The sequence below is a fragment of the Natrix helvetica genome (genome assembly GCF_964273705.1).
Source record: "Natrix helvetica genome assembly, chromosome: 16".
NCBI lineage: Eukaryota > Metazoa > Chordata > Lepidosauria > Squamata > Natricidae > Natrix > Natrix helvetica.
The window spans coordinates 6,639,635-6,664,940 of record NC_138563.1 but is presented as its reverse complement, the minus strand read 5'-3'; the positions used below and the strand labels follow the sequence as shown (position 1 = coordinate 6,664,940).

The 25,306-nt window shown below is 47.0% G+C and overlaps 1 protein-coding gene across 2 annotated transcripts in view; it reads right to left on the bottom strand.

Annotated features, from left to right (window-relative positions):
- The window catches only part of EHBP1L1 (EH domain binding protein 1 like 1), a 45,046-nt gene that overhangs the window by 14,526 nt on the left and 5,214 nt on the right, over positions 1 to 25,306 (bottom strand). For both annotated transcript variants that reach the window (XM_081968497.1, XM_081968496.1), the window contains exons 2-12: positions 19,829 to 19,886; positions 19,260 to 19,355; positions 17,879 to 17,932; positions 16,581 to 16,759; positions 14,819 to 14,973; positions 11,744 to 11,833; positions 11,327 to 11,639; positions 5,198 to 6,785; positions 4,535 to 4,704; positions 2,199 to 2,247; positions 18 to 1,022 (exon numbers count right to left, since the gene is read on the bottom strand). In XM_081968497.1, coding sequence (XP_081824623.1) covers positions 18 to 1,022; positions 2,199 to 2,247; positions 4,535 to 4,704; positions 5,198 to 6,785; positions 11,327 to 11,639; positions 11,744 to 11,833; positions 14,819 to 14,973; positions 16,581 to 16,759; positions 17,879 to 17,932; positions 19,260 to 19,355; positions 19,829 to 19,886 — 3,757 coding nt within the window. The remainder of the gene's footprint in view (positions 1 to 17; positions 1,023 to 2,198; positions 2,248 to 4,534; positions 4,705 to 5,197; positions 6,786 to 11,326; positions 11,640 to 11,743; positions 11,834 to 14,818; positions 14,974 to 16,580; positions 16,760 to 17,878; positions 17,933 to 19,259; positions 19,356 to 19,828; positions 19,887 to 25,306) is intronic.

Genomic DNA, 25,306 nt, shown 5'->3' with positions numbered 1-25,306 from the left:
CTCCGGGCATCACTCACCGCCATCCGTCGCGGGCCAGATTCCTCCGTCTGCCCGCCTCCTTCCGCCTCCTCCACCGAGAAGGACTCGCTCTTCATTCGTGACCGTCGCTTCTTCACCAGGTCTGCGTCGCGCATGTGAGTAAAGGCGGACTTGATGGAGTGGGCCCGGGGTGGCGCTATGGGAGCGGTGTTGCCCGCCGAAGGGGCCCGCTGCAGGGGACGCTCCACACTGCCCCGGGAGGCGAGCCGCTTGAGCCGGGGAGGTGCAACCACCTTCTCCTCCTTACCGATCTTCTCTACGTCTGCCTCGCATTTCCCAGAATCCCCTGGGTCCTGGCTGGGGAGACCCGAGGAGCCGTTGGCCAGTCCTTTCCCATCATGCCTTGGGGTTTCACCCCCAGAATCCTCCCGTTCCAAAGCTGGAGGGGCCCCGTTGATCAACCTGTCGGGTTTGGAGATGTCCGCTAGAAGACGTGGCGAATTTGAGCTGATCTCGTCGGCCACATTCTCGCGGGGTTTATAATCCACCGGATCAAGAAATATTGTTTTCTTTTCTTCGGGGGCAACCCCATTTTTGACTTCTGGCCCTACGGAGATGACGCTGCCGGTCGCTCCCGAGCCATTCAGCTCCGCGCCCGGCTGCGCCTCGCTCTCCTCGTGGGGGACAGTCTCTGCGACGGCTTCATTCCCAGAATCCTTTGCCTCCTTTGCCTCTTCAGGCTTCCCAGAATCCTCCTTGGCGTCTATTTTCCCGGCCTCCTCCGCATTACTTTGCAGATGTTGGGAGTAAAACACAGCGGGGTCGACGGATCCCGAGGAATCTGTGTCAAATTTGCCCACTTTGTAAGTGGTCTCGCTACTGTGGCTGGCAAACTGTACCACTTTGAGTTCCTGTCCGGTGAAAAATGCCCGGATCTGGCAAAGGTACGTCATGACAATCAACCGATCCGGTACCGTCAAGAAGACCATATCTGCCGGGTCCATCAGCCGCGAGATGCCCAGGGTGGCAAATCCGTCAAAGGCCTGAAAAGAGAAGGAGAAGAAAAAAAAAAAGACGCTCAGAACCGATGCCTTCTTTCCCGGAAGGAAAATACAGCTAGTCCTTGACTTATCACAACTGCGCTCAACATTTCTGTTGCTAAGTGAGACAAAATTCAGCCCCATTTTACGACCTTTGAGGACTAGCTATATTAATTTTATTTGTAGTTTTTTCTTTAACATACATAATTACATAATGTCTAGTTTAATGCAAAGAAGGGGAGACAGGATAGCAGCGTTCCAATATCTCAGAGGCTGCCACAAAGAAGAGGGAGTCATATTATTCTCCAAGGCACCTGAGGGTAGAAGAAGAAGCAATGGGTGGAAACTAATTAAGAAGAGAAGCAACTTAGAACTGAGGACAAACTTCCTGACAGTGAGAACAATTAATCAGTGGAACAGAAATTGCCTCCAGAAGTTGTGAATGCCCCAACACTGGAATATTATGCATAATAATGTTTTCCCAATTTCTGAAATAGCAAAAATGGGATTAATATATAGCCAATGGTATATATGCAATATAATGTGAGCGATATAAATTAAAATTACTAATGGCAGAGAACTAATTAAATGAAATGTTTATTATACAAAATTAAACTTGAGGGTATATGTTATTAATAGTAAAATAGAATAATAGATGGAAATGATATGTTAAATTTGATTATTTTTGAGAGGCAAATAATGATACTGTCTAACATTAAGAAGAAATTAAAATTAAGCGGGAGATTATGGAATAAAAATAAGATGACTGGAATGTAAAATGGAAATATGATGTAAAATATACTATGGATAACACTATATCTATCCATCATCCTGCCAAGCGACTCTTAATGGCAACGTTATTTAATATAATCTGTGCTCCCTTCACCCCAACATGTTCCTCAAGACTATTCTGTGTGTAAGGATATCTCCAAAGTCTGCCCATTTTACAGGTGGAAAGACTGAGGCTGACAAAGAGGGCGAAATTGTCCATTAACTCCCCAAATCTGGATTGCTCACTTCTTCATTTTCTCATCTAGGTGTTCTTTTCGGAGAACGAATCTGGGAAAAGGAGAATGAATTTTGGCCACCGGAAAAACTCAGGAAGGGGGGAAGGGGGGAAACCAGCGTCTTTCGCAACCGCTTGACAAGGGGGTGTAGCGGGTTCGAAGCCCGACTCACCAGTTTATTGTTCTCTTTGATGTCGAGGGGATCCAGAGCTTCGTAGTTGCTGGAGAGAAAAGAAAGTAGGAAAAAAATAATGTGAATATTGTTGTAAATATTCTCAGATAATTCATTTCTATTGGGTAGAGGGGGGCTGGAAGAGGGAAATACAGGCTGTCCCGACTTATAACAGTTCGTTTAGTGACCGTCGGCAATGAAAAAAAGGGACTCAGGACTGGTTATCACACATATGACCGTTGCCGCATCCCCATGGTCACATGGTCAAAATTCAGACCCTTGGCCACTGACTCATATTTATGACGGCTGCAGTGTCCCACAGTCACGTGATTTTGCAACCTTCTGATAAGCAAAGTCCATGGGGAAGCCGGATTCACTTAACAACTGCTTTTCTAAGTTATCAACGGAAGTGATTCACTTAACGACCGGATTTCTAACATCAACTGGAGTGATTCACTTAACAACTGGGTCTAACTTATCAATGGAAGTGATTCACTTAACGAACAGATTGCTAACATCAACTGAAGTAATTCACTTAACAACTGGGTCTAACTTTTCAATGGAAGTGATTCATTTAACAACCGGATTTCTAACATCAACTGAAGTGATTCACTTAGCAACTGGGTCTAACTTATCAATGGAAGTGATTCACTTAACGACCAGATTGCTAACATCAACTGAAGTAATTCACTTAACAACTGGGTCTAACTTTTCAATGGAAGTGATTCACTTAACAACCGGATTTCTAACATCAACTGAAGTGATTCACTTAACAACTGGGTCTAACTCTAATCTCGCTGGGCGAGATCATCCGTGGCTTTGGGGTGGGATATCATCTGTACGCTGATGATACTCAGCTGTACATCTCCACCCCGAACCACCCCAACGAGGCCATCAAAATGATGTCCCGGTGCCTGGAAGCCGTACGGGTCTGGATGGGTGACAACCGACTCAAACTCAACCCCTCCAAGACGGAGTGGCTGTGGCTTCCGGCCCCCCGGTTCAACCAGTTGCTTCCATCTCTGGCCATCGGGGGCGAGCAACTGGCCCCCATGGAGCGGGCGTGCAATTTGGGCGTCCTCCTGGATGCCCGGCTGTCCATGGATGACCATGTGACAGCCGTGGCAAGGGGGGCGTTCCACCAGGTTCGCCTGGTGCGCCAATTGCGCCCCTTATTGGACCGGGATGCCTTACGCACAGTCACCCATGCGCTGGTGACGTCTCGCCTAGACTACTGCAATGCTCTCTACATGGGGCTTCCCTTGAGATGCACTCGGAGACTGCAGTTGGTCCAGAATGCGGCCGCGCGGGTGATTATGGGGAGTACTAGGTACTCCCATGTAACACCTCTCCTGCGCGAGCTGCACTGGCTTCCTGTGGTCTATCGGGTGCATTTCAAGGTTTTGATTACGATCTTCAAAGCGCTCCATGGCACAGGACCTAGTTACTTGTGGGATCGCATCCTGCCCCATACATCCCTACGACCAATCCGCTCACACAGGGAGGGACTTCTCCGGGTGCCGTCCGCTAAACAGTGTCAGGGGGCGTCACCCAGGAGCAGGGCCTTCTCTGTGATGGGCCCAGCCCTGTGGAATGACCTCCCCCTTGACATCAGGATTACTTCCGATCTCCGCTCCTTCCGTGTAAAGCTCAAGACCCACCTTTTTCAATTATCTGGCCTGGCTCAACCGTAGTTTATCCTATTCCTCCTGACAGTTCCTTTTAAATTTGTAATTTTTAATATGGGATATTTTAATGGTTAATTTTAGTATTATTATTGTGATGTATTTAATGATTGTCACCTCCTCCGTGTATGTGTATGTATGTGTATTTGTGTAGTTTATATGTATATTTGTATGTGTTTTTATTTTATTGTATGCCGCCCCGAGTCCCTTGTGGAGAAGGAGCGGCTAACAAATTAAATTTATTATTTATTATTATTAACTTATCAATGGAAGTGATTCACTTAACAACCGGATTTCTAACATCAACTGAAGTGATTCACTTAACAACTGGGTCTAATTTATCAATGGAAGTGATTCACTTAACAACCAGATTTCTAACATCAACTGGAGTGATTCACTTAACAACTGCATTTCTAATTTATCAATGGAACCGATTCACTTAACAATCTGGCTTCTCCTCAGATCGCCCTAACAACTGAGGCCAGAAAGGTTGTAAAACGGGGTGAAACTCACTGAACGGACATCTCGCTTAATGACAGAAATCAGGGCCTTTGCTGTGGTTTTAAGTCGAGGACTACCCGAAATGTAATACCGACTGCAGATCGGTAAACTCTGTTGGATAAAGAGTGGGGTTTTCTCGCCGCAACTCACATCTTTTCGGGATGGAAGTGGTGCAGAATGGCGCAGAAAGCCAGACCGTTGCGCCAGGACGTGGTGAAGTTGGTCACACGGACTCCCCGGTGGCCGGCCGTCACTTCCTGGCACCACTGGAGCAAGCAATGGCTGGCGCTCACCAGAGTGGGGCTGCTGAGGGACTCTGCCTGAAAAGAGAAAAAAAGCCAAAATTAAAAGAGGTTTTCTGCGCTCAAGGAGCATTTTTTTAAAAAAAAATGTTTTAAAATTAATTATTTTTTTAAGTTTTAGAATCCAATATAGTTACCGCCCTGGGATAGAAGCTGTTTTTCAGCGCATGGTTTTTATTGTCCTGTATCGGCTGCCAGATGGTAACAGTTCAAAAAAAAAAAAAAGGATGAGATGGATCTTTTAAGGATGTTTTAAACTTTCTTAAGGCAGCAGGAGCTGTAAAGCTCTTCCAAAGAGGGGAGAGGGAGCCATCAAAGAAAGACACTTTGGGGTCTCTGCCCTTTCTCGGACCACCCACCCGCTGCCCTCCCTCCCCTCCTTGTGGCATCGCCAACGTCGCCGTTGTGCCCAGGCCGAAGCCAACCGCCACCCAACCCGATTAAAGGCTCGCAGGGCTCAAGGGAAGCAACCACAGAGGAGAAGGAGGGAACGGACCACGGCTCTCTATACCTGGTCTTTCCCTTCGGGTCCCAAATGGGGGGCTGTGCCACAGGACACGGGGCTCAGCACCGGGGCTTCCTGGCCAGCACTCCCACGGGGACCTGGGGCGGGCAGGGGCGAATCCTGACATGCAGGCGGGCTGGAGGCGTGGGGCGTGACCGCTTCTGTCTCCGTGGGTCTCTGGGTCGAACCTTCCCCTTCGGAAGGACTCTCTAGGCTTCCTTCTCTGTGGTCTGGCAGACTTTGGCTGGGGGGGACATTCCGGGAAGACTGTAGGGGATCACCGCCCCAAGGTGACCCTAAGCCCCCAGCCTCTGGACTGTGCGGCCGTGTTTGGCCCAAAGCCTCCGGGCTGCCATTCAGAAGGACGTTGGGGTCCTCCAGCATGGGACCTTCTAGGACTTTTTCTGAACATTTCTTCCAACCATCATCTTGGTCTCCATCCTCGATCACAGAAAGCTCCGTTTCAGCCGTCTCCTCCACTTCCCGCTCGGAGACTCCACTTCCTTCTGCGTTCGTCTTGTCCTCGGCTCCCTTGTCCTCACTTTCCATCTGGAGCTTTGGCTCTTCTAGAGGGCTTTGAGGTGCCACGTCTCTCTCCATTTTCCTACCTTCTTCCAGGTCAGGCACAACAGCGGGAGAGCAACGGGGCGCGTCCTTCAGGGACTCCCCGGCCATGTCTTCGTTACCCATCTTCAACGGCGAAGAGAGAACCTCCGATCCGGGCCTGCTTTCCTCGTCCTCCATCACCAGTGAGGAGGACGCAGGAGACATTTTGCCCTGAGGGATGTCAACTTGCGAGGAGCTGCCGTCTGCCTCATCCACGATTCGGAGCACCTCTTCTTCAAGAAGGGTTTGTGTGGGAGATGCGAAGGGCTCGTCTCCTCTCCGGATTTCCTGCCTTTCCACCTCACCCTTCTCCTCCTCCTCTTCCTTCTCAGCTGGTGACTCCAAAGCCCCTGCCTCAGTGCCCCCCAACCTGTCTTCGGCCAGCTCTTCTTTCTCCGTGACCATCTCTGTGTCTCCCACCGGTTCTGAGGGAACACCATCGCTCGAGGCTTCCAGAACAGCGGTCAACACTTCTTCCGCGCCATCCTGGATTTCGCCAGTTGTCACTTGCTGAAAATCCCACGCTGCCGTCGACGGACCCCCAAGAGAAGGAGAAAGCGCCAGGTACGCGGCATCTGAAGACAACCCTTGGGAATCTGGCCCGCTGTGGAGAACGACAGGATCGGGTTGGGCGAGGGCCGCGTCCTCCATAAAATACATCACCACGGGTTGTCCGGACGATGGCGGAAAGGGAGCTACTGCATTGAGACTCTCGTATCCTGGTTTTTCCAAGGGTGGGTTATCCTGGATAACAGGTGCGGGAAGAGGAGGAACCAGGTTATCTTCCAAAATTGTGGGGGTCTCCACAGCAGGCGTTGTGGGGTCCGAGGACCCCGTCGCCTTCCCCATTTTGCGTTTCCGCACAGGCGCATCCTTGGACGTAAACGGCGGTGAAAGGAGTCTTTTCGCAGATTCCTTCGGCGTACTTTTTCTCCTGGGGGGTGGAGAAACTGCGCGATCCTCTCTGGGTTTCCAGATATCAGTTGGCCTGGAGGATGGGGGGAAAAAAGAGAGAGATTCTGAATTTGGGGTCCCCCAATGGCAGGCTGGCTCCTGTAGCAAAGAAAATATGAAAGAACTTAATTTTTTTTTTCCCATTCATTTTTTTTAAATAGTACAAATTATACATCTTATAGGAACAAAGCGTTTTCCTCCTCTCATTTACATAGTCCATTTTACATCATAGTCTTGCCTTCATTTTCAGCTAAATGATTCTCTTCCATTATTTTTCATCTTGTATAATTATTTTTTTCTTACTACATAAACAATATCTTCAATTGCCCCTTCACAGTTTCACCAAATTTTCCTTTCTTATTTTCTCCATGGATTTATTTTACTCCAAATAGCGTATATCCTCTAATTCAATTTAAACCTAGAGATCATTTCTTAATTTTTTTCTACATTTAACAATATACTGTAATGTCTTTATTTCTTAATTAGTTACATAACCATCTTACTACTATACTCTTTAGTCTATTAATGTAACTTTTTTTCTTCCTCTTTTCGCCATTTTCTTTTGGGCTCTCAAAAATTACACTTTTAATTTTTTTTTCTTCTTCTCCCCCCATGCCCCTAACTATTTCTTTTTCCTGTTTTCGTGGTTATTATATCTTTTCTTCAGGGTATTTACTTTTATTATTCTAGTAACTTTCCCCAAGGTTTTCCCTGTTCTCCTCCTTTCCTTGCAAACCTGTGGTTTCTTTTTGGGGGGGATCTCCCTATATCTCTGCTTTATCTTCGTGACTATAAATCCCACTGAAATCTTCTATCTGCATTTTATTTTCAATTCTTCTTTTTACCACCTTATCTTCCTGTACCTCATTTGTGCCCTCTTTTACCCGCTGTTCTCCTATTTCTTGTTCTGTATGTTCCCTTTGATTTTCTAGCTTTTATATTAAAGAACTTAATTTTCACGGAGTTGGAAGGACAGGAGAGAGTGTCTCAGCCCCCCTGAATGACGTTTAATTAGAATGGGGGCTTCTATTCCCGAATTCTACTTCTCCTAGAAACAATTCAAAGATAAATTCTTCCATCTGACTATGGCCAGGTAGTCCTTGATTTACGACTGGTCACTTAGTGACTTTTTGAAGTTACGACTGATCTCCCCAGGGGCACTTATGACTTTGTTTTGAAGTTCTGATGGTTACCTACCACATTTACGTGACCATACGGCAATCAGACTGGACTTACGACCGTTTGCAACATCCCGTAGTCACACAATTGTGCGTTATCACGTTTTCGACTCCAAAACGGGTAGTTACTTCTGATTTTTGGCAAAAAGTGGCAATGGATTTGCATAATGACCATAGCGTTTCTTTTACAACTGCTGCAAAAAAAGGGTCCTAAAATTGGGTGACTCGCTTTACGACCAAAGATGGGAAGGTTCCATTAAAGTCCAATCTCAAGGACTATAGGCAGTCCTCAACTAACGACCAAAACTGAGCCCAAATTTCTGTTGTTAAGTGAAACATTCGGTTAAATTAGTTTTGATCCATTTTATGACTTTTCGTGCGGTGATTGCTAAGCGGATCGCTGCGGTTGATAAGTCAGTAACACGGTTGTTAAGTGAATCCTGCTCCCCTATTGACGTGGCTTGTCAGAAAGTAGCAAAAGGGGAATCACATGACCCCGGGATACTGTTGCGGTCGTAAATATGAATCAGTTGCCCAGTGTTTGAATTTTGATCACGGGAAAGCTGCAATAGTTGTGAGTGTGAAAAAGAGTCCTAAGTCACTCTTTTGAGTGCCACTGTAACTTCAAATGGTCACTAAACAAAGCGTTGCAAGTCGAGGACTACCTGTATTATAGGAAACATGAACTATTTCTCTTTTCCCCCTTCTTTTCATTTCCCCCCCTGGAAAGTCTGCGGTGTTTTTTCTTGTTTTGTTTCTTCGTTAAAAGGGGAAAATACCAGTTCTGTTTTTCAGGGGAGTTTCAATATTCCAAATCTTGCAACAATATTTGTGACTTTTATATACTGCACAACATGATATGTCCTTCTTAGTTTATTGTTTGTTTTGTTGCTATCTAAAATAACATATTTTGAGTTGGGGAGTTTGCTGGATGGATGGATGGATGAGCAGATAGATGATATGATAATCAGTATGGGGCAGTGATGAAGCCATCAGGGTAAAAAGTAGGAGATCTTGAGTTCTAATCCCCCTGTCAGGCCTGCAGCCATCTTTTCGTTTGGATCTTTGGCCTGCCACACTTTCTATTATTCTACTATGCTTTTTCTATGGTGGGAAAATGGGAGGGGGGATTGTATGGAGTTCGATGATAGGTAGCCATAACAACATTCTTTCTAGAAAGCCAAGGTCATCCTTTGTCTTTGCACTTCTACACCTGACCGGAACTGGATGGGTGGGAGCTGCCAGCATGGCAGTGGGAGATTGGACCATGGGATGGACTTGTGGGTCTGGGGGGCAAGATCTTGAACTTTCAACTTGGTGGGGAAAACTGGGAAGCTTTGGATTTCTAGAAAGAATATTGTTATGGCTACATACCATCTAACTCCGTACAATCCCCCCTCCCATTTTCTTTTGGAAGCTATTTGGAAACCGGACATTAACCCGAATCACATTAACCCGAATCTCCCCACGCCCTGACACCCACCTTGGGCACAATCCCAGCTGGATTGCCAACCACTCTCATTCAGCCCTAGGAAAGAGGCAATGGCAAACCACTTCTAAAAACCCTTGCCCAAAAAATTGCAGGGATTTGTCTCCAAGATTTGGGCCTGACTGAATGGGAGCAAAATGGATGGCATAAGATTCCTGCCTTGAGCAGGGGGTTGGGCTAGAAGACCCCTGAGGTCCCTTCCAGTCCTGGATTTAAGATTCCAATGGTTATTACTAATAAACAGCTATCTGCAACTCTTCAACTAAGAGCTAAACATGAGCAGAGGGTGTCGGTCCGTTTATACTTTGCTCGTGGATCAATTCTGAGCTCTTTTTTGGGGGGGGAGGGTGAAATTAGGCAAAACATGATGCCAAGGAGCGAAACCTCAGGGTGCTTAAAACATCTGGTACAGGGCGCTCTGCTCAACAAAGAAACCTCCCTAAAATGATTTAACTGGGAAGGAAGGAAAAAGAGAAAAGTAGAAGAGTAAGAAAGAAGGGCTAGGAAGGGAAAGGAGAATTAGTGATAACAGAATAACAGAGTTGGAAGGGACCTGGGAGGTCTTCTAGTCCAACCCCCTGCTCAACCCTATACCATTCCAGACAAATGGCTGTCCAGTCTCTTCTTAAAAGCCTCCAGTGTTGGAGCATTCACAACGTCTGGAGGCAAGCAGTTCCACTGATTAATTGTTAATTAACCCCCTTGGTTAGTTTCCATCCATTGCTTCTTGTCTTGCCTTCAGGTGCTTTGGAGAACAGGTTGACCCTCTCTTCTTTGGGGCTACCCAAAAATATTGGAAGGCTGCAATCTGGTCACCCCTAGTCCTTCTTTTCATTATCAAGGAAAGAAAGAAAGAAAGAAAGAAAGAAAGAAAGAAAGAAAGAAAGAAAGAAAGAAAGAAAGAAAGAAAGAAAGAAAGAAAGAAAGAAAGAAAAGACGGATGGACAGATGGAGACAGACAGATGATAGAGATGGATGGATGGGTGACAATGATGACAGATAGATGATAGATAGATTTGATAGATGAGATAGGTAGGTAGGTAGATAGGTAGATGATCGATAGACGATAGAAGTCAGATAGATGATAGACAATAGATGATAGATAGAGGATAGAGATAGATAGATACCATATAAGATAGGAAGGAAGGAAGGAAGGAAGGAAGGAAGGAAGGAAGGAAGGAAGGAAGGAAGGAAGGAAGGAAAAAGAAAGAGAGAGAGAGAGAGAGAGGATGGATAAAAAGGATGAGGCAGGGAGGGAGGGACTCTCCAGTTTAAGATCCTAAATCAGGAAAATATCAAAAGGAAAATTTACTGCCCTCTCTTGATGTTCCTTTTAAGGTTGAACGTAACTCAAGGACAGGCCAGCCAGGCAGTGACTCCAAGGCAGCCTCCTCACTCCGCCTCCCCCATCCTTCCAAACTACAAAACGCCCCCCCTCCCCCCCTTCCTCCCCCCACAGTGCTCTCACTTCCCATTCCTTCTGCCTGCCAACTTCTCCTTTCCATTCTTGGTGGAATCGACTCAACTCTTCCAAGGCATGGGGTGGGGTGGGGTGAGGCGAGGAGGGGGTGGGGGTGGAAATTACATCCAGTAAACCTCCTCCATCTCACCTGCTACCCCCCCTTCCCCTTAGCTAAAGAAAGCAGAAGCCAAAGTGGCCAGCTGCTACCCTGCTGCCACTTGCTTGTAAGACGGCCAAAATAAAATAAAAAAAGACGTCCTTGGCCGATGACCTCCAAGTACTGCCACCAGGGATAAACAGAGAAAGGAGGTCCAAAGTGTGGGCTAGAGTCCCCCAACGAGGCCCACTGGATAACCCCTGGGGTGCCGCTGAGTCTTCCCTCTGCCTCTCATCCCTGCGACGAGATTCAGCATCGCCAACCCACTCTCGAAAGAAGCGGTCCTCACCTTGTGTCGAGGGCGCTAGGTGATGCTGGCCCCGTGTTTTCGTGCTCCTCTTCGGCCCCCGCCTGCACCGATGACGCTCGGGAAGTGTCCGGCATGTCGTTCCTGGTCCCCGTCCCTCCTGGGATGCCATTTGGCGCTGTACGGGAACTGCTCGCCCCGCTGAGCCCCGCACTCCCGGTTTTACACTCCTCACCACTTACGTCAAACACAAGCGTGTCGGGAGCAACAGAAGCAGCCTTTGGCTCGGGATGCAGGGAACCTCCAGAGATATTTCCGTGGCTCTCCGGGATTGGCTCTGAGACCACGGCTACAGCTGTGGGAAGAAGGGACAAAGGTCGGAAGTGGCGTGGCTGTGAGCAGTGGCACTTTTGAATCCATTTTAATCCGTTGACCTCCTCCCCACTTCCTTTCATTTACCTTCTTTGCAACCTGCCTTGGAAGGCGACGGAGAACGGCCAGAGGGGTCCTCCTCCTCCTCAGCCAAGGGGTTCAGATCCCGTGATGTGTCTACATTGGGAGGAGGAGAGGTGGTCGTTATGACGGAAGAAAAGGAGAGAATTGGGAGGAAAAAGGAGGAAGACCCTGAAGAGATGGATTGTCACACAGGAGAAGATTCAAATTCTACCATCTATCTGTCTGTCTATCATCTATATTCATCTATCCTTTATCCTCTCTCTCTCTACTCTCTCTCTACTCTCTCTCTGGCTAGCATCTATCTATCTATCTATCTATCATCTATCTATCTATCTATCTATCTATCTATCTATCTATCTATCTATCATCATCTACCTACCTACCTACCTATCACATCTGTCTGTCTGTCTGTCTGTCTATCACGTCTGTCTGTCTGTCTTTGTCTATCTATCTATCTATCTATCTATCTATCTATCTATCATCTATCATCTATCTATCAATCATCTAACTATCCTCACTCTCTATCATCCATCTATCCTCTATCTATCTATCTATCTATCTATCATCCATCCATCCATCCATCCATCCATCCATCCATCCATCCATCTATCTATCTATCTATCTATCTATCTATCTATCTATCTAGGGTATCTATCTATCATCTATCTATCATCTATCTATCATCTATCTATCTATCTATCTATCTATCTATCTATCTATCTATCTATCTATCTATCTACCTACCTACCTACCTACCTACCTACCTACCTACCTACCTACCTATCACCTCTGTCTATCTGTCTATCTATCACCTTTCTATATTCCACACAGCATACAAAATAGGAAAAGTCATTTCCACAAAAGGCAGAATGGCACATCAATTCTGTAAGAAATCCATTTAAAAAAACCCAAGAATTTATCGCTGGAAACTCCGATCCAGCATGTCAGCTCTTGGGGTTTCTGTAAATTGTCCAAAGCTTATACAAAAAGTCCTCGACTTAAAACCATTCCTTTAGTGACCGTTCAAAGTTAAAAACAGACTGAAAAAAGTTAACATATAGTTTTTCACACTTATGACTGTTGCAACATCTCTGTGGTCAGGTGATTAAAATTCGGATGGCTGACTTAGACTTATAACGGTCACAGTGTCCCAGGACATGTGATTTCCCTTTTGCAACCTTCTTACAGGCAAAATCCAAGGGGAAGCCGGATCCACTTAACAATCGTGTGACTAACTTAACAACTGCAGCGGTTCACTGAAGGACGGCGGCAAGAAATGTCGTAAAACGGGTCGAAATTCGCTTAATGCAAGCCGAAATCTTGGGGGGCTCAATGACGGCCGTACGTCGAGGACTACCTGGAGTTCCAACGGCCACTGCGCCAATAGTTACAATCCCCGGAAAACATGCACGATTTTGTCCGGATAACGCAACTCTTTAGCACAGGCCTTGCAAACTTGCGATGGCCTACCTGAGAAAGGATTTATCACAACGTTTTTGAGGCATCCTGAACAGGGAAGGGAGAGAAGGGAAGAGGGGAGAAAAAAAAGAAGGGAAATTGAGGTGGGAAAAATGACCAGTAAAGGGACGCCAGAGCTGCCGAGCGTGAAACTTAATCGAGAAGGTGTTTAGCAAGAAGCCAGCAGAAAGTGGGACAATCGCAGAAGGGATGCTGGCCGGGTTAATCTCGCTTTCTGTCAACGTCTCCTCCAATCCCTCTTAAGGGGATCAAAGAGATTCCAGGAAATCTCGCCTGTGTCCTGCAGGGTTAAGCACGAGATCATCCTCCTGGCTCCCGATTAGGGGTCATTTTCCAAAGCAACGGGTCGCCTTTCTCGTCTGCGGTCTGTCTGATAAGGCTGACAAGTCGTTAAGTGAGGACTACGGGTTAATGCTGGCGGAGGAATTCTGAGGAATGGCAGGCGGCTGTTAGGTAGAAGCAGGGTTGGCCAAATCAGAAATATGAGGAGGTTCATAAGCCGCCTGGGAAAGCCAAGGGAAATCATCAAAACCACCCAAAAGCAAAAGTTACAATATTTCGGACATGGGATGCGACACCTGGAAAAAGACGGCATCCTTCGCATAATCCTCCCGGGAAAGATTGAAGGCAAAGTAGGTCCAGGCAGAAAAAGGACATCCTGGCTTCTAAAATCTAAGGGACCGGTTTGGACAAAACTCAGCAGCAGTTTTTCGTGCAGCTGTTGATCAAAATGGGATTGCCAACATCCAATAACGGATATGGAAGGAGGAGGAGGAGGAGGAGGAGGAGAGAAAAGGAGGAGGAGGAGGAGGAGGAGAAGGAGAAGAAGGGGAAAAGGAGGAGGAGGAGAACGGAGGAGGAAGAGGAAGAGGAGAAGAAGAAGAAGGGGAAAAGAAGGAGGAGGAGAACAGAGAAGGGGGGGAGGAAGAGAAGACGAAGAAAAGGAGGATGTGGAGGATGAGAAGGAGGAGGGGAAGGAGAAGAAGGAGACAAGAAGGAGGAAGGGGTGAAGAGGAAGAGAAGGAGGAGGAGGAGGGGAAAAGGAGGAGGAGAACAGAGGAGGATGAGGAGAAGAAGAAGGGGAAAAGGAGGAGAAGGAGGAGAATGGAGGAGGATGGGGGAGGAGGAGGAGGAGAAGACGAAGAAGAAAAGGAGGATATGGAGGAGGAGGAGAAGAAAAGAACGAGGGGAAGGAGAAGAAGGAGACAAAGAGGAAGAGGAGGTGAAGAGAAAGAGGAAGAAGGAGGAGGAGGAGGGGGAAAGGAGGAGGAGAACAGAGGAGGACGAGGAGGAGAAGAAGAAGGGGAAAAGGAGGAGAAGGAGGAGGAGAAGATGAAGAAGAAAAGAAGGAGGATGTGGAGAAGGAGAAGAAGTAAAGAAGGAGGAAAAGGAGAAGGAGAAGGAGACAAGGAGGAGGTGAAGAAGAAGAAGAAGAAGAAGAAGAAGAAGAAGAAGAAGAAGAAGAAGAAGAAGAAGAAGAAGAAGAAGAAGAAGAAGAAGAAGAATTCTGGGAATTGAAGTCCAGACGTCTTAAGGTGGCTAAGGCTCAGAAACAAGGAGTCAGGGAGAAGGGAAATATCGGAAAGAGACCCTCCCCACCTTGAGGGGATGCTGTGTGGCCCACCGCGTCCTCCGCCCGGCCGTGTTTCGAGGTCTCTTCCATCTCCTCGTCGCTTTCGGCAAAATCCTCCAAATTGCCGATGTCGGAGGGCTTGAAGCTCATCAAACTGGCCAAGCTTTGCATGTCATCGTCCCTGGGGAGAGAAAGGGGCAGAGCTATGAACCGGCCCAGCATGGGTTGTTTTTTTTTTTAATCCCCTTCTCCCCTCCCTTGGGAAAACCCAGCATTGTTGGAAGTCCCAAAACATCCTAGATTGGGCTTCACACGGGACGGGAGAAAAGCAGTGATGCTTGGAAGCTTTTTTGGTCCAGTCTGTCTGTCTGTCTGTCTACCCATCCATCCATCCATTCATGTCATCTGTTTATCCATCCATCTATCCATTCATGTCATCTGTCTATCCATTTATCCATCCATCCATCCATCCATCCATGTCATCTGTCTATCCATTTATCCATCCATCCATCCATCCATTCATGTCATCTGTCTATCCATTTATCCATCCATCCATCCATCCGTTCATGTCATCTGTCTATCCATTTATCCATCCATCCATTCATCCATTCATGTCATCTGTCTATCCATTTATCCATCCATCCATTCATGTCATCTGTCTATCCATTTATCCATCCATTTATCCATCCATTTATCCATCCATCCATTTATCCATCCATTTATCCATCCGTTCATGTCATCTGTCTATCCATTTATCCATCCATCCATCCATCCATTCATGTCATCTGTCTATCCATTTATCCATCCATCCATCCATCCATCCATCCATCAGTTCATGTCATCTATCCATTTATCCATCCATCCATTCATGTCATCTGTCTATCCATTTATCCATCTATCCATCCATCCATCCATCCATCCATCCGTTCATGTCATCTGTCTATCCATTTATCCATCCATCCATTCATCCATTCATGTCATCTGTCTATCCATTTATCCATCCATCCATTCATCCGTTCATGTCATCTGTCCATCCATTTATCCATCCATTTATCCATCCATCCATTTATCCATCCATTTATCCATCCGTTCATGTCATCTGTCTATCCATTTATCCATCCATCCATCCATTCATGTCATCTGTCTATCCATTTATCCATCCATCCATCCATCCATCCATCCATCCATCCATCCGTTCATGTCATCTGTCTATCCATTTATCCAGACAGACAGACAGAAATCCCTCCATTCATGTCATCTGTCTATCCTGCCTTCAGACCAAGACAGCAGTGAGGCAGAGGAACAGCTGGAGCCTGTTCCCAATGTGCGCATGCGCAGAGCTGCCAGAAGAAAAGAACAACTCAGAAATCAGGGTCGAGTGGGGAGTAAAGTCACAAGTGGAAGGTGAATGGCCCCTCCCAGAGGACATAAAAGAGGAGCAAAAGGGGAGGGGGCTTCTGCAGGAAACAATTCGTTCATTTGTTCGTTCATTTGTTTCAGGAGTGTGAAGATCTGTCCGTGAATCTCAGAGACTCTGTGCCGAGTCTTTCCTTGCATTTGGGAAATATTGACATGGCCGCTTTCCAAGAATAGATAAGGTCTGTGGTCATAAATCCTCCTTTGAAAGACTGTTTGCCAGACCTTGGCTGAATGGGAATGGGAGGAATTCACATTCCTTTAATAAAAGGGGTTTAATAAAAGAAATCTGCTTCGTGCTTTTGGGGAAGCTTAGATCAGAACAATAGGTCCCAGCTCCTAAGAAGGGTTTTTCCCTGCTGCGGGACTCACGTGGCTTTTCCCTCGTGCAAGAAGACGCACGAGAGAGTGAGCTGGAGGGACGCGGCCACGACTTTCACCGACTTAGGCTTCAGCTTCAGGTTTAAGTCCACTTGGTTAGGCGTCTGGCTGGCGAAACGCTTGAGGTTCACGTCGACCGAGGCGAGGACTTTACGTTGCCCCTTTGATTCCTGGCACGAGAGTTCACGCAGGTTACACATTTTTAACTGGTCAATTCCTGTCTCGGCCACCCATTTTTCATTGCACCCCGCTGTCACCGTTCCAACGCAAGACCGAAATCTTCTCCCCCCCCCTCCAAACGGTTATAAAAGCAGAAATCACTCCCACTGAACTCCAAAATGAAAATTAAGCTGTAAATGGAGGTCTAAATAAGCCTTAAAATCCATCAAATTTGCGTGAAAAAGTTGGGAAGAAGGAAAGAGGATTTCCAGTGGCAGGGAGTTCCACAGTTTAGAAATGACCTGCTGCGGGTTCCAGCCATCTTTGCCTCAAAGAACAACAACAGCAACAAAAAACAACAACAACAAAAGAATTTAAAGTTGAGAATGAATAAAAAATACCTTGATGCTTTCTATATTTCTTCCCAAGCGATTGCCAACATGTACAAGTATTCCTCAACTTACAACAGTTCATTTAGTGACTGTTCAACGTTTCAATGGCCCTTAGGACCGGTCCTTGCACTTATGACCATTATAGCATCCTCACAGTCACATGATCAAAATTCAGGCACTTGGAAGCCAGCATGCATTTACAACAATTGTAGTGTTGTAACGCTTATTCAAATGAATGGGTTCACTTAATGACCACCACAAAATAAGTCTGGAAATCTATTTTGGGTCATAGGAGTACCTCCACTTAGGAGCCATAATGACCTATGTTAGAAATTCTTTTTATATATAGAACCACAGACATATATATAGCATATGTACTTATATATAGTACCGTCACCATGTGCGTTACTGCTAAACTGCTCAACTGTAACAGGAAACAGGAACAAAAAGAGCATAGAATAAATACCATAGGTCCAAACTTATAAACACTACCATCTACTGGCAGAATACTACTGCAGTTGTTGCATAAAAATACATTTCAACTTATGATCAGAATTGTGGCCATATGTCGAGAACAATCAAAGTGCATGAGAAACTCTTTTTTAAAAAATACCGAACAATCCAACGAAAGATCCAATTTCCAGAAAAGGATTTTTTTTCCCCACCAACTTTGCTACAAAAATCTCCCCGTCCTTTATCTGGGCACAATCAAAAGCAAATCCAAGATTTGAAACGCACATTTTCTACCACAAAAGTCCAATCTTTATCTTCGTATTCTTCCACGTGAGGGTCCTGAAAGACAGAAGGGTGGGCGGTCAGCAGGAGGAATGGTCTTCAATGTGAAAAACACCCCACGTTTCCTCACCTTCCTCATTTACATAAGAGGATAGCAACAAGGCACAATTTAATAGAATAACAGGGCTGGAAGGGGCATCGAAGGTCGTCTAGTCCAACCCCCGGCTCAAGCAAGAGACCCTATACCATGCCAGCCTGTCCAATCTCCTCTCCAGTGATGAAGAGCCACAATGTCTGGTGGCAAGTTGTTCCACTGGTTAATTGTTCTTAAATCAATCAATCAATCAGATCAATCAATCAATTATAATACAGCTGAAAGGGATCTTCGAGGTCTTCTAGTACAACCCCTGCTCAAGCAAGAGACCCTACAGTATTTCAATCAATCGGTCAATCAATCAGATCAATCAATCAGAATAGAGCTGGAAGGGACCTTGGAGGTCTTCTAGTACAACCCCTGCTCAAGCAAGAGACCCTACAGCAGCGATGGCGAACCTTTTTTGGCTCGCGTGCCACAAGTGGGGGGAGCGCAGGGGGGTCGTGTGCGGGCGTGCCACACCCATAATGCAACACGTGACCACCCCAGTGCGCATGCGCGCACAACCCCCCCCATTTTTACATGCTTTTTTCGCCCTCCCCAGGCTCCAGAGGCTTTATAGGACCCTGGGGAGGGTGAAAAGAGCCTCCGAGCAAACCGGAAGTGACTTCCGGGTTGCTCGGAGGGTCGTTTTAAGCGCTCCGAAGGCGTCAGGGAAGCCTCCAGACGGTCCCTGAAGCCTCCGGAGGCGGGCGGGGGAGGCTCTTTTCGCCCTCCCCAGGCTCCTATAAAGCCTCTGGAGCCTGGGGAGGGAAAAAATCCCCCCCCTCGCCGCACAGGGGTCACTCACGCACAAGTGATGGGGGATCACTCACGCATGCGCAGGTGGGGGCGGGGTCATGCGCAGGCACAGTTTTGGCGCACCTTTAGAAAAAGGTTAGACATCACTATTGCAATTTGTTGCAGTTGCCAATTAAACATTGCTAAAATTCTGGTAGGCCCCAAACAAAATGCAAAAACCCTTTCCTCAAAAGTCTCTTTCTCCCATTCTAGGTCCAACTCAGGAAGCAAAGCAAAATATTTTATTCCCCATCACATCAGTTCATCATGTAATTAGTTCAGGGGTGGTTTGGGGTGTGTGTGTGTGTGCATTTCCCTTGTCTTTCCGCCACGTTGGCAAAGCACGAATCAAGGGCAATGTGTGAATGAGATTCCCGAGAGAGGAACTGTCTTCTTAAATCCGCCAGTGGGTATCCTTGCTCTTGAGATGAGACGACGCGGTTCTCTTACCCGGTAAAGCGTGACCATAATATCTACGTTTTCCGGCACCATCCATACCACCTCGCCACGGTAAGGATTCTTGATGCCCGGTTGCCAACTGTGAGCCTGCCAACGACCAAAACAAAAGAGCTTGAATTTTTTTTTAAAACCCCTACCGAACACAAAATAACACAAAACATACAGTTAATAGCAATAGCACTTAGATTTATATACCGCTTTACAGCCCTCCCTAAGCGGTTTACAGAGTCAGCCTCTTGCCCCCCCCCCCAACAATCTGGGTCCTCATTTTAGTGACCTCGGAAGGACGGAAGGCTGAGTCAACCTTGGTGAGATTCGAACTGCCAAATTGCAGGCAGCCAGCAGTCAGCAGAAGTTGCCTGCAGTACTGCACTCGAACCACTGCGCCACCGCGGCTCTTAATTACCCACCCACGCACACAGAGCCATATATATATATTTTGCTCGTTTTTAAATACGGTAAATAAATTTATATGCCGCTCGTCTTGAGGTTTAAGGCGATTCCTCCGGCAGCTAAAGAAATCGCTTTTAATCTGATCCCCTCTAAGCGCAGAAAATCACCTTGGTGCAAATCCGTCGGTTTCTCCGTGTCCAAACTACGATTAGTTTGTCTGGCTGCCTGTGGTTGGGACAGGAAAAAAAAAAAGAAAACAGTCAGCCAAACCAAAAATGACCAAGCCACTAGTCCACAAGATTTCATTGGGGGTTGGGGGTTGCAATTAGCACATGGGGAGCAGGTTAATATGGTGTAACCAAGAGGGAGCTCCAGAGGGTTCGTAGTACGATCTCTCTCTCTCTCTCTCTCTCTCTCTCTCACACACACACACACACACACACTGGGGAAATTTTTATAATTTATTCTAGAACAATACTTTTCAACTTGAAAGTTTTAAAAGGCATTAACTTAAACTCCCAGAATTCCCCAGCCAGCATGGTTTAAGATGGGCTGACTACAACTCCCAGAATCCCCCAGCCAGCATGCTTTAAGATGGGCTGACTACAACTCCCAGAATTCCTTAGCCAGCTTTAAGGTGGGTGGATCTCAACTCCCAGAATTCCCCAGGCAGCCATGCTTTAAGATGGGTGACAGGGATGACATTCAGGTAAGAGGTATGGACTCCTAAACCCCAGAATTCCCCAGCCAGCTCATGCTTGCTGAGGAATTCTGGGAGTTGTAGTCAGCCCATGTTAAAGCAGGGAATTCTGGGAGTTGTAGTCCATACCTCTTATCTGAATGTCACTCACTGTGGTATGGCGGCAGGCTTCTTGGAGTGAGAATATCTGACTTGCCCATGTGACGGCCATTAACAAGGATGACCCAAGTTTAAGATGGGTGGAGTTTAAGACTTCCTGGCTTGGGAATTCTGGGAGTTGAAGTCCAAACTTGCGGAGGGCAAGAAATACCAGCCTAGAGGTTGGGCAGGGGCTACAGAAACGAGGAAAGGAACAAACTGGGCCTGAGGCGGCCGATCGCTGACCCCAGAGAGACCTTTGACGCATATGCATTGCGCAATCGTACACTTCTTCTTGATCACAATCACACTGTCCAAGAACGGACAGTCATGTCTTCCCGGAATAGTGCCATGGGCTCTCCTGCTTGAGCAGTGGGTTGGACTAGAAGACCTCCAAGGTCCCTTCCAACTCCGTTATTCTCTGTTCTCTGTCTCAAGAGAGCTCGTCCCGAAAGGAAGTTGGCAACCAGTTCGAGGGCTGGGTGCAACAGCTCCTGTCCAGCCCAGGTTTTATCTGCCTGCCCAGTCGTGTGTGGGCGAGGCTCCTGACCGCCTCAGGAGAAACGCTGGGCTGCACCCAGTTGTGGCACTGGGGTGTTGCAAGAGACTCTGTTAACTCCTCTGTGGAAACGCACATCTTCCTCCTCTGCACCCAACCACACTCCTAAGAGCCTAAGGGAGGTTTTAAGCTCCCAAGGAAGCTTCGGAGATTCTAAGGGATCTTCTAAGTACTGAAAGAAGCTTCTAAAAGTCTGAGGAAACCTTTAAGGAGCCATCTAAGGAAGCTTTTAAGCTGCTAAGGAGCCTTCTAAGATTCCAAGGAAGCTTCTGAGACTCTAAGGAAACCTCTATGCTCCTGAGGAAACTTCTGAGATTCTAGGGACTCTTTAAAGTTATTAAGGGACCTTCTAAGATTCCATGGAACCTTCTAAGATTCCATGGAACCTTCTAAGATTCTAAGGAACCTTCTAAGATTCTAAGGAGCCTTCTGAGACTCTAAGGAATCTTCTACACTCCTAAGGGACCTTCTAAGACTCCAAGGAACCTTCTAAGATTCTAAGGAGCCTTCTGAGACTCTAAGGAATCTTCTACGCTCCTAAGGGACCTTCTAAGACTCCAAGGAACCTTCTAAGATTCCAGGGAAACTTCTAAGATTCTAAGGAGCCTTCTAAGATGCTAAGGAGCCTTCTGAGACTCCAAGGAAACTTCAACGCTCCTAAGGGACCTTCTAAGACTCCAAAGAACCTTCTAAGATTCCATGGAAACTTCTAATCTTCTAAGGAGCCTTCTAAGAATCTAAGGAGCCTTCTGAGACTCTAAGGAATCTTCTACGCTCCTAAGGGACCTTCTAAGACTACAAGGAACCTTCTAAGATTCCATGGAAACTTCTAATCTTCTAAGGAGCCTTCTAAGAATCTAAGGAGCCTTCTGAGACTCTAAGGAATCTTCTACGCTCCTAAGGGACCTTCTAAGACTCCAAGGAACCTTCTAAGATTCCATGGAAACTTCTAACCTTCTAAGGAACCTTCTAACCTTCTAAGGAGCCTTCTGAGACTCTAAGGAAACCTCTATGCTTCTGAGGAAACTTCTGAGATACTAGGGACTATTTTAAGTTCTTAAGGAACCTTCTAAGATTCTAAGGAACCTTCTAAGACTCCAAGGAAGCTTCTAAGACTCTAAAGAACCTTCTAACCTTCTAAGGAACCTTCTAACCTTCTAAGGAGCCTTCTAAAATTCTAAGGAACATTCTAAGATTCTAAGGATACTTTTAAAATTTGCAAGCATGGTAGATTTTTTGCTACCTCAATTATTGCAGTAATTGTTATGTATTGCAGGGGAGGGGGGAGTTTGGCTGGGGATGGGCCGGCTGGGGAATTCTGGGAGTTGAAGTCCATTCATCTTCCAGTTGCCAAGGTTGAGAAACCCTTCTGCCCCGGGAGTGGTTATGATGTTATTAACTTTTCAATTTCTCAGACGTGTCCTTTCTCATCTCATCTCCATGCTGCTTGGAGAGATCCAATGCTTCTCTTCTTTCTCCAGGACAGTGGCCAAAAGCTAAATTTAGCTGGGGGGGGAGGGGGGGAGGAAAGTCATTAATCTAGTCAGGTGTTGGGTTTAAATCTGGTCGCTAGAGAAATCCGATCTGCTCACCGCATACTTTCCCCCTGCCTAGATTCCATTCAATTTCATCCTGAGCCATCGGAGAAGAGATTTCAGCCGTGGTTAGATCTGGGGGTGGCGGAAACAAGGAAAACTGGAGACCCTCCCTCTGGCTGGCTTCACACCACCTTGCTAGACCCAATATTCAATTTATTTACTTATGAAATTTATTTGCATGAGTTGCTGCGATGCAACAGTTGCTGTTTTGATCGAGGCTTCCCAAGAGCATGAAACAAACTCCTGGTCCCGACAAAAAACCCTTTTAGTAATTGACTGTGAATTCTGCTCCTTCACATCCAGCAAAGTCTTTCAAGGGAGGATTTACGGTCACAGACCTTCTCTGGCTTGGAGAGCTGCCAGGCCGATCTCTGCTGAACTTGGCCAGGAGTCTCAGAGAGTCACGAACCAATTAAGCGAACTAATGGTCTCCTGCAAACTCCACTCCCCTGTCGCTCCTATTTTATTCCCTCTGGGAGCCATTTGGCCCCATCTAAAAAGGGGGGGGAGGAAGCTTCCCATGATTGCGTGAATCAGCTGTGAGCTGCGCGATCCTCGTAAGTTTTTTTTTTACTACCGGTTCGCAGAACCAAGAAGAATAGTCCGTACTGGTTCGCCCAAAATTTGGTTAAAATTTGGGCGCTCGGCAACCGGCATACACAGGTAGTCCTCGACATACGACCACAACGGAGCTCAGGATTTATGTTGCTAAGTGAGTTTTGCCCCAGTTTACGACTTTTCTCCCCGCCGTTGTTAAGTGAATCCCTGCCATTGTGTAATTGGTAACCCGGTTGTTAAGTGAATCTGGCTTGCTCGTCAGAAGGTCGCAACAGGGGATTAGATGACCGCAGGACACTGCAACCGTCGTCCGTGTGAGTCAGTTGTCAAGTCTCCGAATGAAAATCAGGTGACCGCGGGGAATGTTGCAACAGTGTGGGAAATGGTCACTTTTTTCAGTTTAACTTTGAATGGTCACTAAGTGAATCGGACTGCCTGTAACAGAATAACAGAGTTGGAAGGGACCTTGGAGGTCTTCTAGTCCAACCCCTTGCACAAAGAGAAGAGCCTATATACCATTTCAGAAGATGGCTGTCTAGTCTCTTCTTAAAAACCTCCAGTGATGGAGCGCACCCACCACTTCTGGTGGCAAGCAGTTCCACTGGTTAATTGTCCTCGTTGTAGGAAATTCCTTCTTAATCCTACATTGGCTCTCCCCTTAATTAGTTTCCATCTGTTGCTTCTCGTCCTGCCTTCAGAGGCTTTGGAAAACGGCAGACATTTTCTGCAAGAAGGCGAACTGACAGCTGCCATAAACCACCAGAGTTGCTGGGAAAGTAGGCACCTTCAAACAGATGTGCCCATTGCTCTACCCCGTCCTGGAGAGAGAGAGAGAGATCTGGGCACTCCCTGGAGCCAAGGTTTAACCCGGGGCCTTCCTTCCGGGCAGCGCCTTAGACGGGGCGTCTCAGAACATGCAAAGACTGCCAAATCTAATTACCAAAACCTGCCTCGCCACTGCAACAACACATTCGTCTCTTGCAAAGGCAGACTCGGCCCGTACGGGGTGCAAATTTGCGGCAAACCGTGCCCAGTTGGGGCAACCCGAGGGGTAGCAGGAGCAGGGAGCGCTGGGTGGGAAAACGCCAGGCCCGCTGCAAGGAAATCGAGCCCACCCCCCAAAAAGAGACCCAAACTCCAACTGGGCTGGAGTTTCTTTCTCGTTGCAAAGTTGCTCTATCGTTCCCTTCTTCCTTTTTAGTCCACGCCAAAGGCTTCTCGTGACTCAAGCCCCAGCATATTTCTCTTCTCTTCCTCCTCCCCTCCTCCTTTTCCGTTTTTTACAGCTCAAATATTTATCCTTTCCCAAACCTTATAAGGAGGAGGAACAGAACGGGGGGGGGGGGGGGGGAGGAAGGAACACGGGCCTTGGCAGCCACAGTCCCCTCCTCCTCCTGGCCTCCTCCACCCCCCAAAAAAAACGCTTCCAGAAAAACAATAGCCGTTTTTCCGTGGGCTCGGAAACCTTTGCAGATGTCTAGGATGCCTCCGGGTACTACAATGCCTATCGTTCCCAGCCAAGAGGCACGGGGCCGGCATCGTCTTTGTCCTGCGGGGCTGCAACCCCCCCAAGCATCCCCAGCATGGGGAGATGATGGGAGTTGTAATCCAACTTTCTCCAGATGGGAAGAGCCACGTCCGAAGAATGAACCGCTGTGTCTCCAGCCACAGGGTTTGTGGGTGCATCACGGAAACCCCCACAAAAAATGTGGGGTTTGCTCCTCTAAACTGGATCTTTCCTCTTGCACAATCGCTTTTTTCCTCCCCTTTTCTTATTTTCTTCTCCAGTCAAACGTCCAGGAAGACAGCTGCCTTTGCATAAGCTAACCCTGGCTTATCTGAACCATGGTTTACCAAAGCAATCCAATCACCTACCTTCATCCAACATAATGGATGCCATAGGTTAACACCCTTGTCTAGGTTCAGGCAAGCCCCCCTAAAGCCCAGAGAATCAAGAGAATGATGGGGAATCCTGGAGGTCTTCTAGTCCAACCCCCACCACCACCGGTAAATGGCGGTTGAGCTTTTGTTTGAAAAAGTCAGAACATTTCTTACTTCCAGTTGGAATCTCCCTTTGCAAAGTTTCCACCAA